Source organism: Drosophila rhopaloa, unplaced genomic scaffold (assembly GCF_018152115.1).
Source record: "Drosophila rhopaloa isolate 14029-0021.01 unplaced genomic scaffold, ASM1815211v1 contig_163, whole genome shotgun sequence".
Lineage (NCBI taxonomy): Eukaryota > Metazoa > Arthropoda > Insecta > Diptera > Drosophilidae > Drosophila > Drosophila rhopaloa.
In genome coordinates, this window is record NW_025335043.1 from 1442487 (window position 1) to 1468032 (window position 25546).

Here is a 25546-nt window from a genome sequence, read left to right on the forward strand (position 1 = left end):
AAAAATATCTGGGCAATATATATAGGGACAAAGGCGAGAGAGAAGCAAAACAAGTCCGCAATATAACATGGAATCTCGACACGACTTGAATCTCTGGCGCGTTTCAAGTTTTTCCACGTTTTTTTTTTAAATATTTTTTTCCAGCGAGTTTTTCCTTTTTGCGTTGTTTTTGTTGTGCCCCTAAATGTGTGTGTGTGTTTGGGTGCTGCCGCTGTGTTGGTAAATATGTGTTAAGTGCGTTGGTATTTGCCTGTACCCTTGTGGCACTCATACCGCCTCGACCCCCCACCCCTACACCCGCGAATCCTTCACAGCTGCTCTGGCATTTTTCAACACTTTTTTCTGTTATTGTTGTTGGGCGGGATTTTCATTTGGTGCGCCAGGTTTTGCAACTTGTTAATTTGACTTTAATGCCTCGCCTGACAATCGAAATTTTCGTTTGATTTTCCCCCGCTCGCACACACACAAATCCAGCGAGTGCTCTCTATTTTCTTTCGTTATTTGCTGTTATTTTTTTTGTATTATTTGCCTTTGCTTTTCCTTTTTTTTTGCGTTTAACTTGTGTGCTAAATTATATGGTCTATGGTCTGCGTCAATTTCAGCGCTGCGTGTGTTAGTCCTTCTGTCGACATGAGTGTTGGTGTATCTATGTGTTCTTGATTTGCTGTGTGTGTGTGTTGCTGTTTTGTAATTTGATTTCTTTTATGCCGCCCGCCTCCCGCTGAGGCATCAGCATCAGGACTATAGCTTCAGCTACAGCTTGAGCTTCAGATTCAGTTTCAGTTTCACTGCCTCTACTTTCGACGATGATGCGATGAGGCTGCTGCTGCTGCTGCTGCTGACGCACTTTTCTCGGATTTTTCCAGCCTTTCCTCGACTTTCTCGACTGCCCCGTTTTGGTTTGATTTTATTCGATTCGATTTGGTTCGAGTCGACTCGATTTCACTTGGCGGCACACACGCTCGAATTTATGATTTATTTTTTGCGTTACACGGAGGACGAGAGGACTTGTGGAAAACTAGTGGCCGACACAGTCTGACTATTGCGTTCGCGTTACAAAATGGCGTTACACACAGCTGCCAGAGAGCGCTACCAAGCACAGCTCGCGACGACGTTCCCGTTCTGACTGACTTTTCACCACAAAGGATGTGGACATGATATGCCAGCCGGAGCGGCAGGCTCTCTCTTTTTGGGAGCTTCCAGCAGCGCAGCGGCCGCTCTGCTCGCCCCATTTCGTGTAGAGACACACGCACACACCAGCTCACACGACAGCGCGCAAGGATTCGGGTCGGAAAAGCTTCGGCTGAGGTCCTTCGGCAGCCGATTGAGCCCTCGGCTGTTCCAGTGAAATTGTTTATAACAGTTCTGGCCGCACACATTCCGTTGGTGGTTGTGTGGCTCGGCTTCGCAGGATTCTCAGGCTTCTCGGGCTGCTCAGGCTTCGCCTTTATTTACGTAATCAGCGAAAATCAGCAAAGCTCACCGACACCAGCATCCGTGCGCTCTCTCTCTCTCTCCGTCGCTCTCTTCGGCTCTCTCACGAGTCACATGGTTGGGCAAGGTGAAAAGCTACGACCAAAGCTTGCTCTCTTCGCCTGATTTTAAGAGATGCATATCCCAAAAGGCTAAGAGAGATGGTAACGAAATCCCTGTGAACCCAGCATAATTTACAAATCAGACGACGGTGACGACGTCATCAAAACCAAAATGCAGTTATAATGCACTCAGTGCGAAAGAGAGGGCGCTTCAGTGCGAGCGGGAAAGAGAAATATAACGTATACAACCCGTGTGACAGCTGCCAGAGGGCGAGGCACCAACTCAAAGGTGTTTAGTCAACATGAACAACGACAGCAACAACGGCAACAACTTGGAGTTATGTGCGGTAGGTCGGCCGCAGCTAAAATTAAATTTATTCATTGTTGTCTTTGGAGCCAAGCAAACGCAAGTCAAACCACAGCAGCTGCTCTACAGAGAGCGAAAAGGGGGGTAATTGAAGTAATGGCTATATAAGTATTACATCCGCTATTAATTATAAGCCAAATAGGCGGCTTGTCTAGTTACTTAAAAGAAGTTTTCTAAGTAATCGACTCTACTCTTAGTTAAACAACTTTTAAAAAAATTGCTTTTACAAAAGTATTTCATACTTTTATATATCTTATGATCTTAGCCAGCTAGATCTGGATTATTTTTACAAGTGCATTAACTTCTGATGCCGCTCCAGCTGGCTGCTCCTACTGTGTGCACTCAGGATTTGGCTCTGGGGCGTATTAAAGCTTTTACAAATCGTAAGCATAATTTATTTTGCTACAACTTGGCTCGTCGCGGCGGTGGTGGAGACATTTTGTTGGTCCATTGTTGGTGGGATAATGGAATGGCCGCAGAGCGAGGCAAGTTTTCTGGATTAATTTGTAACAGCTTTGTTGTCATCTCAACATCCGGTAGGTTGTGTGCATTTTGCATTTGATTGAATGGGTCTAAATATTTGATTATCACCGGAGTAAACTTAATTATGTTGATTATATGGTAATACTTAATTATGTGGCTTGTGGGTGCAATAAAGCGATCTAGTTGTGCTTGGTTGCCTGCTCATTTTTGTGCGGGACGAAACTCTGTTGCTTGAGTCATAAATCCAGACAGGCGTTAAATCTGCGCCCCAAATGGCCCCATAAAGTCAACACCTCAAAACTGAAATGTCGCCAGGCAGCCACACACAACAGTAAAAGCAACCCTCCCCCCAACATTTGTACTACATAGGCAATCACAACAGCACAAATGCTTAAACACGCTCAAATAAGTCACATGGCGGGCCACGCCCACACACAAACACTCGCACACACAGACAGAGACACGGACACAAACATAGACACGAAGGAATCGTAAAATATAACGCATACGCAGCGTTGGCCCAGTCCCACAGCAGCCATAAGAAAATAGCTCGAAATATGTTAATAATGAGATGTGAGCGGGCGCTGACTGCTAAATATTATACAAATACTTGTGTATACATATATATCCAAATATATATATATATATATGCAGTGCAAAAGAAGCACACAAACACACACGAATACACGCAGTGTAAAGCCTTGCAAATCTACATAAACTCGGTCAAGGACACTGCAGCTGATGCTGAAGCGCTGAAACGGAATCCGAGGCTCCGAGGCGATGAGGATGTGGATGTGGACACAGATGCAGATGCAGATGCAGATGAGGCTGCGGCTGCGGCTGCGGCAGGGCCACCCAAATTGCCTTTAAATATAATTATTTTCCTTTTATGCGACGTCAGTGACAGGACTGAAGGATTGCCGCTCTGCCAGCGACATTTAAATTTAGACCACAGCATCCTGCTTGTTCCATTTCGCTAGCAGATACGCTGCCAGATAAGAAAAGTCACTTTTATGACGTCAGTAAAGCATTTTAGGCCGTTTTTCTTTCGTTTATCCGTTTCAGGCCCCTACAGCCCACCTTCCCCCTCAATTTATCCTTGTGTTTCAGAGCGCGCGCAAATGGCAGGCACAACAACAGCACAACGATAGCATCAAACTACAATAACAGAGCGAACGAAGGTCCTTCTCTTAGTTTCCAAAGAGCACATGCTGAAAAGCTCGTTCTCGTCCTTTTCCTTTTCCTCGTCGTCGTCCTCGTCCTCGGCCTCTTCCCCGCTCTTTGCCATCCTGGCCATCCTGTCTGTCTCTCGCATTTCATCTATTACCATAAAATCAAATCACAACAATAACCATAACCATATAGCAAAGATTTAATAACTGTGATTGGGATTTGAAAAATGAATTTTCTTTCTCTGGTTTCCCTCGCTTTAGGTGAGATTATTTAATGGCTTTTGCCATTTTATTCAAAGCATTTGGCATTGAATTTCCCAACCGAGCGCTTGTAAATGTAATTGAAGTCGGCATGGCGAAAAAATATTGAAATGGTTTTCGGAGGCAGCTCAAATGATTTGGAAAATGATAACCCAAACAACAAAAAAAATGAAAAACAAAATATTTCCATTAAATTCAAAGCGACTTGGGCTGCCAATCGAACTGAGTTACCGCCGGAAATCTGCATTTGAACATTTTTATAATTTCCGGCCTTAGGTTCTGGCGTTTGTTGCTTAATTTCCGTCACCTAGTCCGTAAAACAAATCCCTCCTGATTTTTCCCCATTTCCCACACCTCTCATAATTATCAAACTGTTGACATTGCCGCTTCAATTTGGTTTTATGTCAGTTCATTTTGTTTACTTGATGCGCCGCCCTCGCCTTGTTTTTTTTGTTGTTTTTTTGTTAGTGTGTGTGTGTGTTTCTACTTTTTTTTTCAAACTCGGACTCTCTGTTTCTAGGCCAAAGCTCTACCGAAAATCCTGCCAGCTCCCCAGCCTCCTGGCGAAAAGCTTCCTTGCGGCTGTTGGCGGCATTAAATACAGCCGACACACAGAGATTGTGAAGTCTGGACGGGCGAAGTGTTTTCAAATCCAATTACCAGCGCAAATTTAATTTGTTGCTGCACTCGAGGAAAAGTTGCCAACACCGCGCTGATAGCCTATGAAAATTGTTTAGCTGCAATAAAGCTATGTCCGTCGGTGGGCCGGAAAAGCGTGGGAGCGGTTGGCTATCAGTGCCGCCGACTTTGTATTTTTCCGGCTGAACCGGAGGGCGGCATCATCAAGTGGTCACGAGAGAAAAAGAGAGAGAGAGAAAGGGAAAGCCCGAGCGAGGGCTGGCAAAAGTTTAATTTGAAAAAGGTTTTCTCGTTTTCGTTGTACTTTTGTTTACCCCACAGCTCTCCATCTCCCCCTCCCCCACTCTGTTTTTCCGCCCCTTATTTTTATTAATTTTGTTTGGCCCGGTCTGCTAGAGGTGTTGAATTATGAGCAAAGTTCATGAGCCTGGGAGCCGAGGCTGCTAACAATTTATAAGCCAAATAAAGCCATGTTATGGCCAAAGGCGGTTTCCAGTCGCGCAGAGCGGCTGGGTAAATTTTCTAGCCTTTAGGCAGCACATCGGACCGCCTAACCCCAGCTAATTGCCTAGAAATTGCCTGAATGATGGTGCAAAAGCAGAAATCACAAAATATGACTGGCAACAATTTGGTTAAAAGTTCCCTTTTATACTTTCATTTTTTTTTTTTTTGATTAACCTTTTTAATGCTCTTTGGCTGCGCGGAGCTGTGGCTCTTCATTTCGTATGCAATATTCATAAAAAGGTCGCAATTTCATTTCGATAAATTCTTCGAGGGCTCAACTGGGCAACTTGGCATCCTGTTTCCATTTCCATTTCCCTAACCACTCTGCCTCTGTATATTTCTTTTTTTATTGTTGTCGATTATTGTTGAGCTTGCCACTGCGTTTGTCATTGTTGTTGTTATTATTGGGGCGTATTCCGTATTTGAACTATGCCTGGACTCTGTTAGTTTTCCACTTCTTTGCCGGCCTGGTCTACAAAAGCATTTTACACTCTGCAAAATCGGTGAGTTTTATTGGCTGGGTTTTGATATTAAATTGGGTTCATCCCGAGTTATATTTCTTTGAGTGTGGGCCTGGGGCAATCCAGCTGCTACCACCTAATTGTTGGCAATGCGAAAACTGAGAACTTGTCTATGAAACTGAAGCTGGAAGCTGTTACTTTCCCCATCCCGCTGACTCTGCCTCTCTGCAGGCAAATAACAATTGCTCCACTGACAGGCCTTCTGGCCAGGATTCAACCGCCCCTCGCTACCCCTTTTTCCCCCATCATCCTGATGGCCACCCATGGCTGATTCCCTGCCGCGTTTTGACCAGCACGAAATGCCTCGTGCAACTTGAAACTAAACTGGGCAGGGGCGGCGGTGTGAAGTGTTGGGGGGGGATGGTGAAAGAGGGGAGGGGGGTGTAGACAGAGGCGTGACTGGTGGCCAGTGCACAATGGGCCCATAATTTCAGAGCGAGACAGCTGGCGAGTGGCAGAGCGAGAGGAGCAGGAGCAGGAGCAGGAGCAGCCAGCAAACCGAATGCGAAACCGAATGGGAATCTGAATCCGAGACTGGACGCTTAAGCACAATGCCCCACTAAATTACAGTTAATGTTTATTTCTTTTGCCACCCCGCAGACTGGCCTCCTTGGAGTGACGCCCCCTTGGAACGACGCCTCTTCTCAAGTGGAGAAGTGGAGAATTGTCGACGACTCTCCTTGGCTTTGTTTACATTTCTAATCTCCCGCCGCCCAGTGCCAGTTCAAACCCCCTCTCCCCCCGCTCCACACCACACCCCCCTGACTGACTGCTAGTTACTGCATTTGGATTGTATCTTTGACTGGTGTGCCCGGCTCCTAGCCCCCAATTCCCCTCCCTCCCCCCTGCTCTATACGCCCATTTTAGCCAGCTTTGGTTTTAGTTTTGCCTTTGTTTTATATTCTTTTTGCGTCTTCCTCTTTGGCTGTGGACAATGGTTTATTGAGTTATGGCTTGCATGCGGATATCCGCCTCTCTCACAAACACACAGACAGTCACAGGACACCGATATACACTCACACACTGACACACACACACACGCGGCCAGAGTCCTGGCACATTTATATAACTTTGTTATTGGCTCCCATTGAGGTGTCGGCCAGAGTTTTCTCTTGGCTTTTCCTCTGCCTGCTGAGATTGCCAACTATAAATTAGCAACATTTTCATGTTCGCTCATAAAATGTATGCAATTTTCTTTTGTGCTAGTTTCGCTCTATAAAATATATCGTTTACTTACCACCGCCGAACAAGGCAGAGATTGAGAGTATTAGCTTACCTGCAATGGCAAAATCAAAAGAAGAAATTGAGAATTGTTACTGTTTGCGTATAGATATGGATATCAATATTTCAGTTAAAATGTCAAACACAAATAAACACAGGAAAAGGTAAAAACTCTCACACGCACACACATCGTTAGCTATCTCCAGTGCAGGTAAATTGGCATTTGATGTTAGCCAAAAGTTATGCAAATTGTATTTTTCAGAGCTTGTTTACGAACGACGAAAAATAAAAATTTCCCTAGAAAGTAGGCAATTGAATTTACTTTTATTCGTTGAATGATTTTTATAGTGAGATTAATTAGTATTAACCTGACTAAAAATATAAATATTTGTATGTAACATTTATCTAACCAATACAATAGCTTACTTATATGTCAGAATATTATATAATACAGTTTTTATCAGGAAACGGCCAACAAAAAATATAAAAGTAGATCTAGTTTACTCATATAGTCATTTAAAATAACGGACCTTTTTCAAAATAAGTTCTATAGAAGTTATTAACATTGAATCTAAAATAAAGTTCTATGGAAGTTATTAACTCAGAATCATTTCAAATTTACATTTAGTACATCATTAGAGATAATAAAACTTCCTGTCCATTTCCTCTTGATTCACATTTTTTCGTCTTTCTTTTACACAATCAGCAAGGAATGAAGACACTCATTTAACATTTTCCATAGTTTTTCTTTGAGTTTTCTTTAGTTGGCTCCTTGAATTTCCCGCTTTTCGCGCCCTTTCCCCATTAAGAACTTTTTGGGGTAACTCAATCCTGGACATTTCAATTTCAACTTAATTTCTCAACTTAAGGACCTAATCTGCCGCTGTCGTTGTCCTTAATTGTTGACCAACAACAATAAGAGCCGGGCTAAATGGAATTCAAGTTTTAGGCATCGCTTTTCGCTTTCCTTTCCTTTGAGCACGGTTCCCGGGCAATTTAGTTGATGGCTTTATTCCTGTGATCTCCCCTGCCCTTTATAAACACCTCAAAGGACATTTTGTCCTCTGACAGAAAACATTGCTTTATAAGAGATGCAAATATGTAGTTGTAACATTTAATTATATTCATATCTTTAGCCTCATTGCCGGCCAGGTAATCTGAGCGGGAAGGAAGGGGGCGTGGCATTTCTGCGAACTGTGCGAAAAGTGTACAAAATGCTGAACACATGCCAATTACGGGGGCAACACAGCCAAAAAGGAGCAAAACTGTCGAGGTGCCAAAATGAGGCCTGAGAAACTGCCGCTGCCGAAGCTGTCGAGGTGAAGAAGGTCGTGTTCGCTCAAACCACCAACCTCCCCCCCCCACACAACGGTAAACCCCTTTTATTTCACCTGCTCAGGTGGGTGAGTTGTGAGGTGCTGAGCAGTTGTGGGATGGCAGCTTAAAATGCACGAATGCCGAAACGACATTTACATGTTACACACAAAGAAATGCGTATGTGGGGGAGGTCCATGTGTGCGCTCATGTGAGCCTTGGCAAGTTTACCCCCCTCCTGTAGTTGTGCGTTTTTTGCACATTTTATTATTTTTTATGACTGCGCGAGTATAATCTTTTGACAAGAAGGCAAAGGCGGCGGCAGCGGCAGTGGCAAACGAAACGAAAACGAAACGGAACGACATCGTTTGCCATTTCAGGACCTGTTCTCCAGCAGGAAGGAAGAAATCAAGAGGCGAATGGAGGAAGGAGCCTGCCGAAACAAGCCAAATGGCAGCCAGGAAGCGGCTTTTTATTCGGTTAACTTGATTTGCACTTGAGAGCGTGTGTGTAAAAGTGCTATTTCCTTCAGCCCAATTTCAGGAGCTCTTCCTGGCAACCAGCCCCCACCCACAACCCACCCCCAACACTCAATTGTTCATTGATGTTTCTTTTTAACATCTCTGTATGATATCAACTTACGTGGTTTTTATTTCGCTCCCACTTTTTACTTTATATATGTGTATTTCTCGATTAAAGTGCTGAAATGAAAATCGCCTCGATTTCATTTCTCCGTCATTTGCTTTCATTTAAGTCATGTCTTGTGATATGGCGGATATATCTGTGAAATTTGCAAATGGCCAAGCGGAGAAAGCGGGAGATGTACTCCAACTCCTTGGCGAAGCATGTGCAAAGTTTACGTTTTTTCTGCACTCGGGTATTTTTTTCTTTCATTCGCCCGGCTTGAAACTTCTCGGGCGTACTTAAGGCAAGGACTGTGAGTGAAAAGTTGTGTAAGTGTTTTTAAATCCCTTTCAGAGGGCGCCCGAGCGTCGAGTGCATCTCATGAAGTTGTTGAAAGACCCTAAATTATGCCAAAGTAGCCAAGGACAACCAGGTATTCGTATTCCGGGCCAATTAATGAGCCCCACTCCGCCCTCGCTGCTCACAACTTTAACCGATCCATTTATTATTTGGGTTGCCCCGCAAATGCGCTTAAATTTCATAAGCCAGCATTGGGATGCTCTGAGCTGGTTTTGGCCACCGCAAAAGGGTAAAAAAAGGAGGCCACTCCCTCGGCACTTGGCCATGTGGTACACACACATATGCGGCCAGCAGCCAAAAGAATTATCGAGAAATGAAAATGAATTCCAGGCAGTCGCCCAGTGGCTCATCTCCCACTCTTTTTGAACTCGGCCATTCTGCACTAAACCGAACCCACACCAGCGGCTTTACTACTTGGACAACTTTTGGCTCAAGGCTTTTAGCGTTTCATAATGTCATTTGGCAAAGAAGATGGCAGCAGCAACGGATGCAGAAAAATGGAATGGAATTGAACACAGGCGGGCTGCAGTTTATAGCCACACTTCATGACAGATATGGGGAATAGCGGGCAGCTACGGACACCCAATGCAATTGTGGAAACGGGTCTTAAAGGACAAATAAGACCTTTAGTGCATGAAATAAAAACTCAACATCCAAATGGTCTAACTAATTTGAAAAATATCTATTCCAAAGACAAATTTTTAGAAATTTAAACAAATTAAAAAAATTAATACTAATATTCTGTAATAATTCATTTTCCGATCGATTTAGAATAATCTATCTGCTCATGAATTTTCATCAAATCATGAATTTCTAGAATCGGTGGCATATACATATTTTTTATGTAATTTGTACGATATCTATAAAGTTAAATTACTGAGTAAAATTATTTTTTCACTGAAATCTTTTTGTTATAGAAATATACAACAATTGAACATTGAATAAATTTTTAAAAATATACTCGCAAGTAGCTTTAAAAAACTTAGTTTATTTTGAAAATAATCTGTGTCCTTTCCAACGAAAGATAGACCAAAAATAATAACAACAAAATCGTTTAAGCGCTTTTTGACGTACATACTACAAAACCAAATAAAAAAGAATTAACGGTAATCAACGAATCGTCAAGGGTTCTTAACTTAACGTAAAATTGGTTACATCTGAGGCAGTTTGAGGAGCACAATCAATAATAAGATAATGGTCCAGTCCCATTTTACACCCAACCCTATATCCCGAGGCATGAATGTTATCCCATATGCTCCCCACTGCATGCGTGAGTGGTGCAAACTTCTGCTGACAGCTCTCTTTTGCCGTTGGCCTGAGTATCAAAGCTGCTGTCTAACTAACCGGTGGCGGGGAAGCAAAAAAAAATAAGAAGAGGATGAAACTTAGTTCCAAACTTTGAGCCAGAAATACGTGGCAAAAACTAAAATAAAAAAAAAAGAACTGGAAAAAGAAATGGGAAAAAACTCAGTTCGTTGGTCAGCGGCAAATAAGAAAACTGTTATTTTTGTGTCAAATAGTTTGGCCAACTGTCCACGTCCAACTTTCGCTGACAGCAGCAGAAGACTTTCTCCCCTCTCCGCTGCACCTCTTTCACCTCTTTTCTTTCTGCCACCACCACCCCGGCCCCGCCCACTTCCCCGCCCGCCTTAATGCACTCGCTGCAAATTAATATTGCAGTTTTTCTTAGCCTTCCTCCATCTGCCTTGGCAATAGTTTGAAGATGAGAAACTTTTTCCCCAAGAAGCTTGTAATACAAAAATTAGTTTCTTCACTTATTGAAATGTCAATGGAATGTCAAGCGTGGGGGGAACGGGGTGAAGAGACGGGGGAGAAGGCGGAGGGACCTACGTCTCTAGCCAAATTGTAATTTCCACGTCTGAACATCTCGCTCTTGACTGGGCCCTTTTTTTCCGAGCAGCTTTTCCGTTGCTTTTTCCCCTGCTTTTTGCCTGCTCTGCGTCAATTTGCTTGAAATGCTCTGTGCCAAATGATTTAGCGTTGCACGGGGATTCCCCCATGCCTTTCCCCTTCGCTTTCCCCTTCCCCCTCCCTTTACACACACACCTGCGGGCGGAGGGTGCATAAAAAGTTTTCAGCTTTTGTTTTTTGCGGGGCCTCAGCTGTTTGGCAGCGCTCTCATCAATTTGCCCTAATGATATCAGCGGGTGGAAATGGAGGCAGTGAATCAGAAAAAAAAGGTGCGAAAATGAAAATTAAACAAAATTAAAAAGGGAATTCCCCCGATAAGGACATAAAGCTAATGAGCAAAGCCATCTTACAAACAGGATGGGAAGGCAGAATCCTAAACTGGTCCAAAGTGGCTTATGTGTTTACACAGTTTTTCTTTTCCCCAAATCGTCTCCAGGTCCTTTTCGATAGCTGTTCTTAGCCTAATGAATGTCATCCTCCCAGGATTCTTCCATTTTTTTTCTTGGTTTTCGGGGAGGTCCCTTTTGGTGTCAGTCAGAAAAACCACAAAGTCGCATAAATTAATGTCTTGCCACGCATTTAAAATGTGTTCAATTTGGTGTTGTTTGTGTTGTCGCTTCATGGGGGGTAATTAATCAATTTGATTGATCATTCCGATGGCCGCGAACTGCCCGGGGAATCGTCCTTTTTGTTACGGGGTGGGCAAATGCAAATAAAGCGAATGTCAATATTGTAAATATTTAAGTAGGTACTTTAAATTATGCAAGCTCATTACGCCAATCGAGCTGAATGCCAAATGCAAAAGTTGTAATCAATACGACAGGGAGTGGGATGAAAAACTTTATCATTCAATTTTCCCCGAAAAAAAACAAAAAAAAGAGGAAAAAAGTTTGGCCTGCCAAAGTGTCATAAAAACTTTCTGCTGCTGTTGGCGAGAAAAAACGTTGAATGCACACAATGAGCTGACAGTTTAGTCAAATTATATTATCAGCAGAATTTTTTGGGTCCAAAACTATTTTTGCCCAGCAAAAAAATATGACATCAAAAGCCATCTATCCAATCAGCTCAATATTTCAGCTGCTAATGAAGTCCATGCAACTGATAGAGTGGGGTCACACAGAAATTGTATCGAAAATTCACAATTAAAAGGGGGAACCTCTGTGGAAAATTCATCAAATGGCAGGAACACACTCGCCCACACCAGCGGACAGGACTCTCCCATTACAGGGGCTCATAAGGAGCTTAACAGCAGCCCGGTTTGGTATTTCCCTGTGCCGCTGGCCCCTCACCGCTTTGCACATTGCCACATCCTGTGGACAGCGCAAAGCTTTTAAATCCCCCTCAAAGGACATTCGCCACCCCCCGTCCCTTAGCCCACACCTTCCTTCGCTCACTTAACAGAGAAGCTTTCACGAAGCTTTCAGCGGCATGTTAAGACTGGTAGCAGGCTATTTACATTATTCAAACATTGCCCAGCACTTTTAGCTGTGTTTGCTCAGCGCCCAAATACAGTAGTCTCCGGCTGGGACGGAAATGAGAAGGAAGGAACATGCCTTTGGGGTGAAACCACTAATGGCCAGGGCTTAGCCTGCGAATCAATTGGGAATAGTAGACCCTTTCAATCCTTTCCCCTCCATTTCCATACAGTTTATCTAATGCCTCTATCATTACCATTATCACTATACTTATTTATCAATGGTTGCCATTTTTCGGGCAGCCATAGAAAGACCGCACAAACATCGCCGCCGGCCACAAACACATTTGCAATAGAAAACTTTGCTGGCTTATCAAAACACAACATCTACGCACACACTCATTCTATACATTCTATGCACGTGACAGAAGAAAACGTGGGTTCTGCTTAATCGCATTTGGCCGAGTTTTTGCTCTATTTTGTAACAGAGCCTTTCTTGGGGCTTACTTTTGCAGTTTGTCGATTGAGGCAGGGACTAATTGAAAGCTGGCCGGAGGTGCATTAGGCTGAGATTTGTGTTCGCATCACGCATACGCCACGTTGTCCCATTCTCCCGTTTTAACAACATTACGCATACGCACTGTGTGCGTGAGAGGTTGTTTGTGTTTGTGGCAGATTTACTTTTATTATCATGTGAATGGTTGGCAAGGGGGGGCCACATCTCGCATTTGGGCAAACCGAGCAACTGAGCAACTTGAGCGGGTCTTTGGGAGGGATTAACCAAGCGTTTAATCGCAGCTTGACACACAAAAACACATAAAACACTCACTCACTCACTGTCAGACATTATTGGGCCGCTTTTCTTTTTTATTGACATTTACTTGCTTAACGTGCTTGTAGCTCCTTTTATTGTTATTATTATTGTCGTGTAGAGTTCTGGTGGCAGTGGATGATGACGATGGTGATGATGATGCTGCTGCTGCTTCTGCTGCTGGTTGATTGTTGTTGCTGCTGCTGCTGGTTGCTATTTGCTGTCTGTCTTTCACGTTCTACAAAATTGCAATAAAGCGAATTTTTCCACACGTTGCATACTTTCGAGCGGCGCTCACTCACACACACACACATGTACGGTGTACATGTAGGAGAGGAAAATTGCAGTTACTGCCGCTCGATGGCTGAATTTTAAAACAATTTTTTATACACAATTTTCCATTGTGGCAGGCGGTTGGCTTTGGCTTTGACTGTGTGGTGTGTCAACGGGATGGGTGAAAACTCTCGCAGCAAGTTCTGGCCGCCTTTTGGCTCCCGCAAACTTTATTTATTGCAATATTTTCGTAAGTTGCAAATCTGGCACGCGCACGCACACACACGTACGCACCACGCACACACTCACACACATGCTCCGCCGAATTTCGGTTGATTATAAAACGACAGAGCAAAAGTTAGAGCAGCGCCAGCAAAACAGCAGAGCAGCAATGACAGCGGCAAGCGGAGCGGAGCGCGAACGGCACTGGGAAATCGCAGCAGCGAAAAGCGGCAGAGCAGCAGTGGCAGTAGCAGCGGCAGCAGCAGCAGCAGCAGCAGCGGCGAAAGAGAAGCTTTCGCAGCTGGAAAAGGGAAAGCCTGGAAAACTCAGCCAACGATGCCGAAAAGAGAGGGCCACCAAAGCGCATGCGCCGCTGCAGAAAAGCTGGAAAAGCCTGTTGGGGGTGGTGGGTGGTTGCCATCGAGAGCGCAAAAATCCAGTTCCCCCATTTATGTGTCAGTGTAACAATGGAATCCCCGCGCTCCGCCAAAATGCAAGTAGAGTTGCAGGGCTCATTAGTGTCAAGGCGACATATAAATTTGGCACTAACTAGACAAATTCCTTGAGTGGCCAATTAATATGCATGTGCAGGGGCCACGCCCACGCAAAAGAGGCGTAACCGGCTAAGGGAGAAAGAGCTTCATCATCATCATCATCATAAAGCCATCTATCATCCCAGGAAGTTAAATACAAAAAAATACAAAAAGCAAAAAGAGAAAGTATTTCGGGGCTTTACATCCTGTTGTTGGCTTGGGAGTCCTGCGCCTGTCCTGCTCTCTAGGTGTTCGAGTGTTCAAATGTGTGTGTGTGTGTGTGGATGGCAGTTTGTTTTTAATCAACGTAAACTGGGTCAGCTTTGGGGCTGCAACTAAAAATATCATTTATGCTGCAGTTGACTTTCCCTTCTCATTTGCCCAGCCGTTTTTCGGCTTTGAATAAGCAAATACATATAAAAGGCATATATTTATGTGTACCTAGGCCATATATATATATATGTATAGTGTATCATATATCCGCCATCAAAGAAACACACTCGACTAACAGCGGCTTCTGCTCTGCCGGGCTTTAACATTTAAAGGTAGAGGAGTCGGTGCTGTTAGTGTTACAGCTTCTGCTGCTACTGTTGACCCAGTTGCCTCTCTATAAATAGCACAGCCCACAATTGGGCGGATCGAAGGGTCGAGGGGTCAAAGGGCAGAGCAGGGAAGAGAAAGCACGAGGCACCAGCCAACGAGAATTTGAATTTGAATTTGAGTTTGAGCAATTGATGTCGGATGCTGGCTTATGACGAATGCTGAGCGTTCGGTTTAAGAAATTGCATTCTCTGGGAATGGGAAATTACATTTCGTGGCAGTCCATTTGGAGTGGGTAATGCAATATTTAGAGTGGGGACTTTCTCGTTTCTTGTTGGTGGCGCTTACTTAAGGTGAATAATGTAATATTTATGTGGGTGAGGTCAAGGAAGCTGCTCCTTGGGGATACTTCTTCTGTCGGTAAAAAAGTTATGGAAGGTAATTTATATACTTCATTGCATATTTTCCATTACTTTTATGAATTTTATTTATGGCTTTAGAGTGGTGACCGGCTTTAATGATTTTAAAATTTAATTCAAAACGGAATAGTCCTAAATGGACTATTTTAATATTGTTAGCCAATTTATCATAAGACGACAAAAAGCCTTTTTGTATCCCATAAATTGAAAACTTAAATTATACAACTTAGTTATATAGAAACTTAATTGATGAACTACTTTTTTGTAGATTTAAAACGACCTCATTTTATATTTAATTTTGACATATTGAAAAGAGAGCAAATCACTATGTCATTTTATATTTAAATTTGAAGAATTTAAAGATATTTATTTTTAAAGGAAAAACTCCCATTGATCTTTAAAGTATTACTTACTTTTTCTTGATAACTATTAAGGCTAAAAATAATAGTTTAGGTGGTATGAAAATATAATAAGAATCTAATGAAACTCGGATTTCCTATGCACATTTTGCCTCCTAAAGTACACATTCACACAACATATAATACATTTCAAATGAATAGCCTTCAAGGAAGGGAGCTCACCTCAGAAGAAGTTAGATAGCACATCCTCGAATCGGTGCTCTCGATGGAAGCCTGTTGAACAATTCCGTAGCGTGACTCGCGATCGCTTAGATACTCTGATCGCAAACTATCCTGACGAATGAACTCGGCACTAAAATGTATTATTAATAATGCAATAATTTTAAATTATACAAATATATATGTAAATACGAACCGTTGTTCTAGGGAATCGGCACGAGCACTCTTGTAGCCCGAATCGTTGAGGCTGCTGTCCTGCCTTAAAGAAGGCAGCGAGTCCCAGGGCGATCGTTTGTGCCCGGAACCAGGAACCTGTTGGGTCATCATGCCATGACCAGATCCGGAGCCAATTGTGGAGCTGCCGGAACGCCAGCCATCCGAGTGACGGAACCACTGGGCCCGAGCCGATTCGCCAATGCAAGAGGCGCAACGCGAGTTGGAGAAACTATTAGAAAAATCAACAAAATTAGCAAGAACTTTCTTTTCATTTTCCATATAACTCACCTGGAATTATGATCCGATAGATAGCCACGATCGCGTTCTCGTTCCCTTTCCCTAATCAACTCATTGCGATCACTGTAGTAACCATCACGATCGCGATCTCGTTCTTTGTCACGAATAGTAGATAATGGTCGATGTGGCGGCAATGGCAATGTGGAAGATTTGGCATTGGCTGTGGGTAAAATATCATAAAATCTAGTTAGTTTTGCTATATTTTAATAAGGCAAATTCAGTCCTAGTTGAAGGCATTCCAAAATCTAGGGCAGGCAAATACAATCGATTTATGGCTTCGATTCGCATCGAATCGAGATCGGGTGAAATAAAGCTAGATCACTGAGTCTGGAAAGATCGTGCGGATTCAGAATGGAACTACTTACGCCTACGAAGTGGATATGGGCTGCGCTGGTTCGATCCGGGTAGGCTTTCAGCGAATTCTGATGATGGTTGTTGGATTGTTGTGGTTTTTTATTATTGTAGTTATTGGTTGTTGATGTGTCGGTGGGCAATGCGAGGAGAGTAATGGATGAGTAATACATGATGTGATATGGATAGCAATTATGGTATATTATTAAATAAATTGAGTGATAAATATTGGCAAAAATACATAAATTTTAGAAAAATTAAATAGCAAGTTGAAGATTCAAAGTTAGTTGGAGAAGGTTAGCTGCACAACTAGAGTAAATCAGAAAATTCTCACACACTAAGACACTTAAAGTAAATAATAGCAATACGCTCTTAGCTCACTAATCTGAATTACTTTAACTCAAATCTGCCACAAAACGTTTGAGTTATACCAGAATCTTCTAGTTAAATAAGACAAGATGAAACAAATTCCAATTAAAATAATTTTATTGGTTAAACCAAAATACGCTGATGATCTAGCTAAAATATTCTTATCTGCTTTTAATGTTTTAAATCAAAAATAAGTTTTCATCTTATAGACAAAAGCTTAATTCTTTTTTAATAGATTGTCATCATATAATATCATGAGGTTTTAAACTGAGTTTTCGCAATTTAAGTCCTAAGAAACAAAATGATTCAATCTTTTCAACAATGAGCAAAGTGATTTCCTGACATAACATTCTATTCTCCACATTTTCGATTAAATTTCTTTGTACCGCTTTCAAGCCCTAACCAATCCTTCTCAATTACAACATTCAACATTCCATTTCCGCTAAGCATTCTCATTCCCATTTAATCAGATTATCAAGCCATTCCTAGGCAATCCACCTGCCCCCAAAAACAGAGCAAAAAGAGAACCCGACTTGATTAGGCCGCTGACATGGGTTCGATTGGCTTCCGCGGACTGGCTGACTAGCTGACTGACTGACAGGTTGATGTTGATACGGTTCCCAGTGAGTTTCGCTACCCAAAAGCTAATTAAGAAAGAAATTCAATTAAGCAGCGAAGCGAAAGGAAGGGAAAACAAAACGTTCAGCTACCACAACAACGAGAACAAAAGAAGAGCTAACCGAAAAAGGTAACAAAGACATGGGATAAACCATGGAGTATATCCAGGCAGCTCACCCAGATTCTCCATGCTCTGCGAGAGCAGGGCCTCGAAAGTGTGCAGACTGTAGGACTCGGCGTCCATGCCCTTGGCCAGGGTGTTCCTCAGATGCATCTCGTACTCGAGGAGCAGCCGCGAAGTGGGCGAGCCCGGAGTGGGTGTCACATTGGGGGCCTGCTGATGGTGGTGCTGGTGGCGCGAGGATCGCTGTGGCGGTCCCTGCTGCTGCTGCTGCTGGGAATGCTGGCCCGAGGATTGCTGCTGGCCGTAGGATTGATCCTGGTCCGAGTTGCCATTGCTGGAGCTCGGAGTGGTCGCATAGCACTGGTTGTCGAACATCACGTTGTCCGAGGGCGGCGAACCCTCGATGCAGCTCCTCTCTCGCTCCAGCTCCAAGTAGAGATTACGCGGCGGATAGCCACGTCCGATTTCATGCGAGGATCTGCGGGGATAAGCAACTCCATTGAGTAAGCCGCATATATTTCACGAGAATACGGATAACAAACACCCACCTCGAGCCGGAGAAGCGCGACGACTGACTGCTGGCACGGCCCATCGTGTTGTTGTTCATGATGTGGTGACCTCCGCCCCCGCCGCCCATTCCCATGGCCATTCCATGCTGGTGCATGTGCGGGGGGTGGCCCAGTGTCTGGGCCGCGTTCGCGTTGTAGTAGTTGTAACGCCGACGCCCCATCTCCGGCGAGGTCACCGGCGACTCGGTGCTGGGCATCGGCTTCAGCATGCTGCGCTTCAGGGTGCTGGTGTCCACGTTCATGTCCTCGGTGCTCTTGGTCTTCCGCCGGGTGTTGTTGTTGATTACGTTATGCTGGTGCATGTCGTGCGAGTGCGCGTCGCGTGTCTGTGGGTGAAAAGTGGGAGTGCCAGTTGTAAATGGTAAGTGGTACGTGGAAAGTGGTATGTGGGTGATAGAGCCCGATTGGGGCACACACAGAAAGGTGATTTAAAAGCAGACTTTGGCAGATATAAGATAGGTATTTTACATTCTGCTGCAGCCCCTATTCGATATAATCTATCTATATTTTATTGTTTCTCAATTATGATATCTATAATTTAATAGTAACATAATAACTTTAGTTACTTCCAGAAAGCTTTGTGAGATGTTCCCTATTGCTATCTTTACTGTTTCACTAGACTTAAGAATTTATATATATGTTTATCAGACATCTATATCATTCATCTCACTAAGAAACGAATAGTTTTGTTTTATTTGAAACAAATCGTTACTGTGGCATAACAATAATATGTTATGTTATTAATTTTTCTTGAAGTCAAATATATACATATCATACTTCTGAGCATAGAAATGGTAGAATTTTGAATTAAACCAGTTGGTTTTGATTCTAAGCAAGATTTTTTTAATTTCAAATCTTTTTAATTCTTTTTTTCTAGGTTTCAGTTTTATACTAATAATTTGTATCTCAAGCTGTGGCGATATAAAAACTTTGACTTGAAATTAAAAGCAGTAGTTAATCAGTTTAGAATATTTTGGAGAGTATTAAAGGCTTTTTAGCAGTCTAAAGATAGTTTAAAGATTAATTTCGAATGTACGCAAATGCGTTCCTTCTTATTCTCAATTCTACATCCCTTTTCTGTGTGTATGTTTTGGATTTGGCAGCAAACTAACCATATCATCGCCAAAGTCCTTGTTGCGGGTGCCAGTTCCCTTGGAGGAGGAGGTGCAGGTGCCCACGCTCTGGTGCAGTCCTCCGCCGGCCTGAGTGCCCTCGCTCTTGGATAGATCCATGTCCATTTGGCACGCGTTCGGGTCATCGTTGCCCACCTGTGAGCCCACGTGGTTCTGGCCGCACATATCGGATCCGACGTTGCCCACGCCGGTAACAATTACGCCCGGAGTGTTGGTGTTCACTCCGGCACTGGCCACATCCTGTCTGTCCTGCTGGCCGCCCTTCATCTGACGCGGCAAAGTATCTAAATGGGAGATCAATCAGTCATTAGATTTGATTCCAGGGGAGCTGGGCCAGTGACTCACCTGATCCCTGGCCTGTTCCTGGCCCTCCGCTGGCCACGTTGTCGTACAACGAGGTGCTGCTCACCGCACTGACCACTTTTCCGGAGCCCACCTGCTGCTGACCATCGACGTCGGTGATTCGGTGCGAACCAACGTTTCGCGGCAGGGTGGATGAACCTGCAATGAGGATGGCGGTGAGTTTTGATGGGTGGGGATGCGGTGGATCTTGTCGCCTAGTCGCTAAGCACTGAGTTCGCAAAATGTTCGAGTTACAAACATAGGTGTCGGGAAACAAAAAACACAAAAAAAAGAAGTAAAACTGCACCCCTTCCGGGGCATTGCATATCTCTCACCGGGGCAACGATATAGCTTAGGGGTCTGATTTGTGGAGTTGTTCAGTTCTCACCTCTAACACGGGGATCGGTGCGCAGGCGCGCATACTGCTCGGCGGACATGCAGGTGCACTGGGGCTCCTGGCGGACGCGCGACGGCGACGCCGGAGTGCTGAGCGGCTTTCGCTTGGCCTTCACCTTGCCCTTGCCGGGGGGGTCCAATTTCAGCGAGTACGACGACGAGGCCTTTCGTGAAAATTTGAAAGAAGGCGACTGTAAAACGTCGCACTATCATTAGGTTAGTTGATTGGGATTACAAGGTTCTGTGTGTGCGGTTTCTCCTCTGTCTACTCTGTCTCACTCTCACTACTTTTTATCTAGCCACCAGGATCGAGGATCAACTGGGTATCTCTGAGGAGATCTTTGGCTCGAGCTGCCTTTTTTTTACAGCTCGGCGAAATTGGCGTGTCTGTGTGTTGGTTACTGGATGGTGTTTTGAAATATCGAAGAGAACTTCTACGAGTAGCAGATATATAGAGGGTGCAGGAAGAAGAGTTTGAAGCTTGACTTTGGGTGCTGAAAGCCTTGTTGTTCTACTTTGGTACAATATCTAGATAGTGAAAGCAGTTTCTTTAGGAAGTAGTAGAGTGTGTGTGGGACACAAACGAGCTTTATAGGTTTTGCTATAGTTACAGCAGTTTGGCCGTTTAGGATCTTGTTTTTATCTCTCTTCTCAGCGCTAGGCGCAATTTAGTAACTGATAACTTGATTGTTCTATATAGCGATATAGCTTTGTTTCAGCTGAACATTGACTTAGCCTAACGTTAACATTTCTTTTGATTATACAACTTTGATTGGGGTTAACTTTAACAATTTATTGTAAGCATGTGCGTTGCTTGAATATAACTATGTTCCATTCGCCTGGATTCGAGTTGGTTTCAGAAACCTCCATGGAAGCCGCCTTCGAGGCGATAAATGATGCTCCAAGAATATATACGCTATATCTTCCACTACTTCTGGCTCTAACTATAGCTCTCATTGGAGTGATACTGGTTCTGATTTTTGAAAATTGCTTCGATTCGTAAACCGCCCACTTGCATGGGATCTCGGAGTGGTAGAGGTTGGATCGGGATTATCGGGATCGGAATCGGGATCGGGATCGAAGGATCGGATTAGGGCTCGTCGGAAACGGATTGTAGGGGATAGGTAACGGTATTGTAGTAGAGGATACGTGCGATTGTTTTAAAGCGTTTTGCGTTTTTCTTTTGCATTTTCATTTGTACGATTCCACAGTTATATACATCATTCATCGATCATCATTGGGTTCAAATTATTGTTTTTAATTTACATGGATTTTCATTTAATTTCATTTTCATATTCGGAATTTTAGTTTGGTTTTAGGTTTTTTTTGGGTTTGTGGCACACGTGAAATGCAAACGAATCGAGTTGAAAATATATTTATACATACATAAATATATATTTAGAGTAGTTAAATAAAATTATTGTTAGATAATAATAGCATTTCGAAGGGGGGAAAACGGGGGGATCATATATAGAATAGATTTCAGAGAGAATCGTGGTGTACATTCAAAATGTTAATATTCGGGGGGTTATTGGTATTGTTGTTGTAGTTGAGTTGTTGTTGAGTTTTGTTTTGGTTGTTTGTTGGAGTTGCGTGTTTATTCATTCATAAATTTCGAAAGAAATATCCGTCGGTTTTCATTTTGGTATCGGTTGTTTTTGAAAATGTTTCGAATTGAAGTACGAAATGAAATGCATTACAAATGAAATATTTCGAAGGATTTATAGTTTTTGAGTTTTGGCGTGTTTCGACAATGATTTCGAAAAATGATTAGAAGAGAGAAAAAGAAATGAAAGAATATATAATATAAATACATTTAACAAATTTTAGTGTGTGTGTGTGTGTGTGTGGTTGTGTGTGTGTGTATGTGTGTGGCGTGTGTCTGTCTGCGTTCAGTGTTATCGGATAGTTTCGCTGTTCATCTTCGCACTTGGATGAGTCACATTTACAAATGAGTCCTAGGACCGGCAACTTCAGGTGAGATTTCTGAACACTGAGAGTGAAAGCGAGAGAGTGGGTGGAAAATTGGGGCTGGTGGGTGGTGGTTGGGTGGCTGTGGTGGGTGGACACATAGAGCAGAAAAGTTTACAACAATTACGACACTCAGTATGTGGTTGTTGTGGTGTGAAACACTTATGGAAGGATCTTACTCATGCCCGACATTTCGGATTGAACAGAGATATTCGCTTTGGGGAGGGTGAACTTTTACATGGATATTATTATTGGTATTATCTTTCTCGGCGATCAAACGACACTTAGGTGAAACAAGAATTATTCAGTGGTGTGTGGCTGTGTTGGTTGTACACTGTACACAGTGGAAAAGAAACAATATGAAGCGATACTAACGTATTTTTTTACAATGTAAGACACCTGCAACAAATGATGCGCAAAGTAAGAAAAGAAAATGAAACAATTATTAGACTTGGCTAGTCCAGATAGTTCAGTCTGACTACATTATATTAGAATCTATATATTAATAGGCGTATGGTAAGTGTGTATATAGATGGGTTCAAGTTTCAGTTTGAAATGTGTTTATTGAGATGGTAGCTTTATGGATGAATAGGTCAGAAATTAAGTAGTACAGAGGGGTGAATCTTAGCTAAACTTAATATCAGTTTCTGATTATCATATTAATAGACAATTATTAGACAATTAAATGGGTTCGTTTATGTACATTATCACAGTAATGGTTTATAATTAAATAATTTCATGGAATATTTACAGCTTGTTAAGTTTTCACAGTCTCGAAGGCTTAGGGACTTATAACGGACAGAAACTCATTAAAACTTTTGCACATCTTTCACATTTCTCCCTCAATTTCTGACTACAAAATGATTTTTCTTTTGATTGTTTTTCAGGTGCATGTCTCTGTATGTGTGCTTGTGTTTGCATGTGTGTGAGTGTGTCTTTTTAAATACTACGATTATACTTTACTTGGCCAAATTTCTCAATGGATATAAAATAGAAAACGAAGAACGCAAATTTCCACATACAACTCAATAAAGTTTTCAAAACTAAACAAACAAACGATAAAATTGTTTTAAATTTTCAGCGAACCAATTTGTTAAATTCGTCAAGTTTTCCAACTAATTAGCGAGTACAAGGAAGATTTATGTATCGGTGAGTGTTTTTTTTAGAGAATTTATGCAGGGAGACTGTGATGGTTCAGTGATTTTTACTGTGTTTATGCCAACTTTGAAAATTTAGTTTAGTTTACTTCAAGTCTCACCATATTAAAATCAAATTTGTTTTTCAAATTGCCAAATTTTAGGCGATTTTTAATAAAATCATCTTTAATAATTTCGCTCTAAATTGTTGAAAATGGTGAGGTAAGGAAAAGGACATTTATTAAAAAGGTATTGTTTGTCAAAAGGTAATAGAATTGATATAGAATTTAGCTTTTTAATATCAAATATAAAATTGGATACATTTCTTTTTCATGGAATACCTTTAAAATGTTATTGACTTTTGGTTTTTTGATTCGACCATGGTCATTTTTAGGTTTAAACATAAATAATATGAAGTTGTGCTTGGCATAAACGTAGTATGTGACTGTGACTATGACAGTGACCGTGACTGCGGTGATAGTGAGGCGAATGAAGAGCTTAATTGTGATTTCATCTTCAGATTGTTCGAGTGCTTGCGGCACTGAACCTTGAGATTGATTGTGGATATTAAAAGTATATAGCTAGAGAGATGTGTGTTTTATATGCAAAGCAAACATCAACTGGCTCATAACCATCATTATCATCGTCGTCAGCGGCAGCATCAACATCATAATCATTATCGTTATCATTTTGGTCGTCACCATCTTGGTCGGCACCTTGGTTCTTTCAGTGTTTCTAGTGTTAGTCTGTGTGTCGAGAGTGTTTCTTGTGGGTGGGTGGTTCGGTTTTTTTGGCTTGGTTCGGTGGTTCAGTGGTTCGGTGGTTCTAGTGGTTCTGGCAGTGGTTCGGGGATGGTGGCTCAGCTGAGTGCTCCAGCTGGCGGGCATGATTACAGCTCGCCGCCAGACCTCTGTTAGTGTTGCTGTATTAGTTGTGGGGTGGCTGAGGTTTTTCGGTATATTTCGGTATCGGTATCAGTTGAGGTTGGTTTTGAATTAATTTTCATTTTTTTTTTTTTTTTTTCTTTGGCTGTTTTTGTTTTAAAGAATGGTATTTTTTTTTTTCGTTTTTTATGGGTTGGCATTGTTGTTGTCGTCGCTATGCGAAAATGTTTGCTTTGCCAGACCGTAAGAGAATACTTACACAGCACTCGCGGAACTGTTTGGCGTCGATGGGCGACGTGAAGTTGAGGCCCCAGGTGTCGTTGGTCATGGGATCCTTCCAGTAGACGAAGCACTCCGATGCCTGGCCAATGCGTGTACCTAAAGGGGTGGCCGGATCGGGGTTGGGATTCAGATTGGGATGCGGATACGGATACGGATGAGTTGCCCGTTCAAATGACGCCCAACAATGTGCACTCACCTGGCTGCACAAGTCTCACATCGAGTATCTTGTCCACCTGACTGTTGTACGCGGTGATGTGAAAGATGCACTCGGGCGAGTCCTGAATGCAGGTGATGTTCACAGGAACCAAATCCTCGGACACTTGTTGCCACTTGACGGTGCCGGCTCCGCTGGCTGACACATGGAAGACCTCTGCCCACAACCTGAACGAACTATCGTTGGTTAATTAAGTTTCAACAATGGATGGTGGTTGGTTTTTGTTTGTTTTGGATTGATTGGAGATTCGATTTCGATTCCGATTCGAATTTAGATTTGGTGCACAATTAGATTTTTGTTTTGGGTTGGAGATTGGAGAGGAAATATTGGAAAAAACAAAGAAACACATTTTGTTGTTAAAGTTGGATTTTGTTGTTGCAGTCGTAGGTGGGAAGGAAAAGTTGAAGCAGGATACATTTGTAGTTGTTGTGGTGGTTTGGAGGTTTGGCCGCATCAATTTGTGTGTGGTTTTGAGGTGTAATTGTTTCGATTTTGTCGTAAGTTGTAGTTGGTAAATTGTATCATATATATTTTTTTTTTTTGTGAAAGAAAGAAAAACCAGAAGAAGAACACAATTAGTTGGATTGAAAAAAGTTATCGAAAGAGCGAATTCAATTGTGGTTCAGTAGTTGGTAGTGGCGGTGGTGGTTGCAGCCCCGTTTCGGCAGTCAGAGAACATAAACAAAGTCGGGCCAAAAGAGTGGTTCAGTTCGGAGAGCTAGGACCAAAACCCACCTCAGAAGATGACCGTCGCGGCGACGGGAGCTCTGCCAGGGCGAATCCTCATAGCGATAGGCCTTGCGCATCAGCGGGGCACAGGAGCAGCTCAGTTTGTTACCCATGGCGCAGTTGGCGCAGCTTGCCGCAGATCCTGCAGGAAGATGGGATTAGTTTCTGCCGGGGATTTGCGGGGGGAACCAA

General features: G+C 42.8%; 1 protein-coding gene across 12 annotated transcripts in view; it reads right to left on the bottom strand.

Annotated features, from left to right (window-relative positions):
• Positions 1-25467, bottom strand: part of LOC108047327 — an 87862-nt gene extending 62395 nt beyond the window's left edge. For 3 of the 12 annotated variants that reach the window (XM_044458096.1, XM_044458094.1, XM_044458089.1), the window contains exons 1-11: positions 25361-25467; positions 24608-24801; positions 24389-24507; positions 20131-20329; positions 19746-19901; positions 19380-19684; positions 18247-18593; positions 17752-18176; positions 16228-16396; positions 15920-16168; positions 15727-15856 (exon numbers count right to left, since the gene is read on the bottom strand). In XM_044458096.1, the coding sequence (XP_044314031.1) occupies positions 15727-15856; positions 15920-16168; positions 16228-16396; positions 17752-18176; positions 18247-18593; positions 19380-19684; positions 19746-19901; positions 20131-20329; positions 24389-24507; positions 24608-24801; positions 25361-25467 (2400 nt within the window). Of the gene's footprint in view, positions 1-15726; positions 15857-15919; positions 16169-16227; positions 16397-16601; positions 16659-17751; positions 18177-18246; positions 18594-19379; positions 19685-19745; positions 19902-20130; positions 20345-22484; positions 22509-24388; positions 24508-24607; positions 24802-25360 lie in introns of all 12 variants that reach the window. The other 9 variants (XM_044458091.1, XM_044458093.1, XM_044458092.1 and 6 more) reach the window with 9 other exon arrangements.
• Positions 25468-25546: the final 79 nt, after the last annotated feature.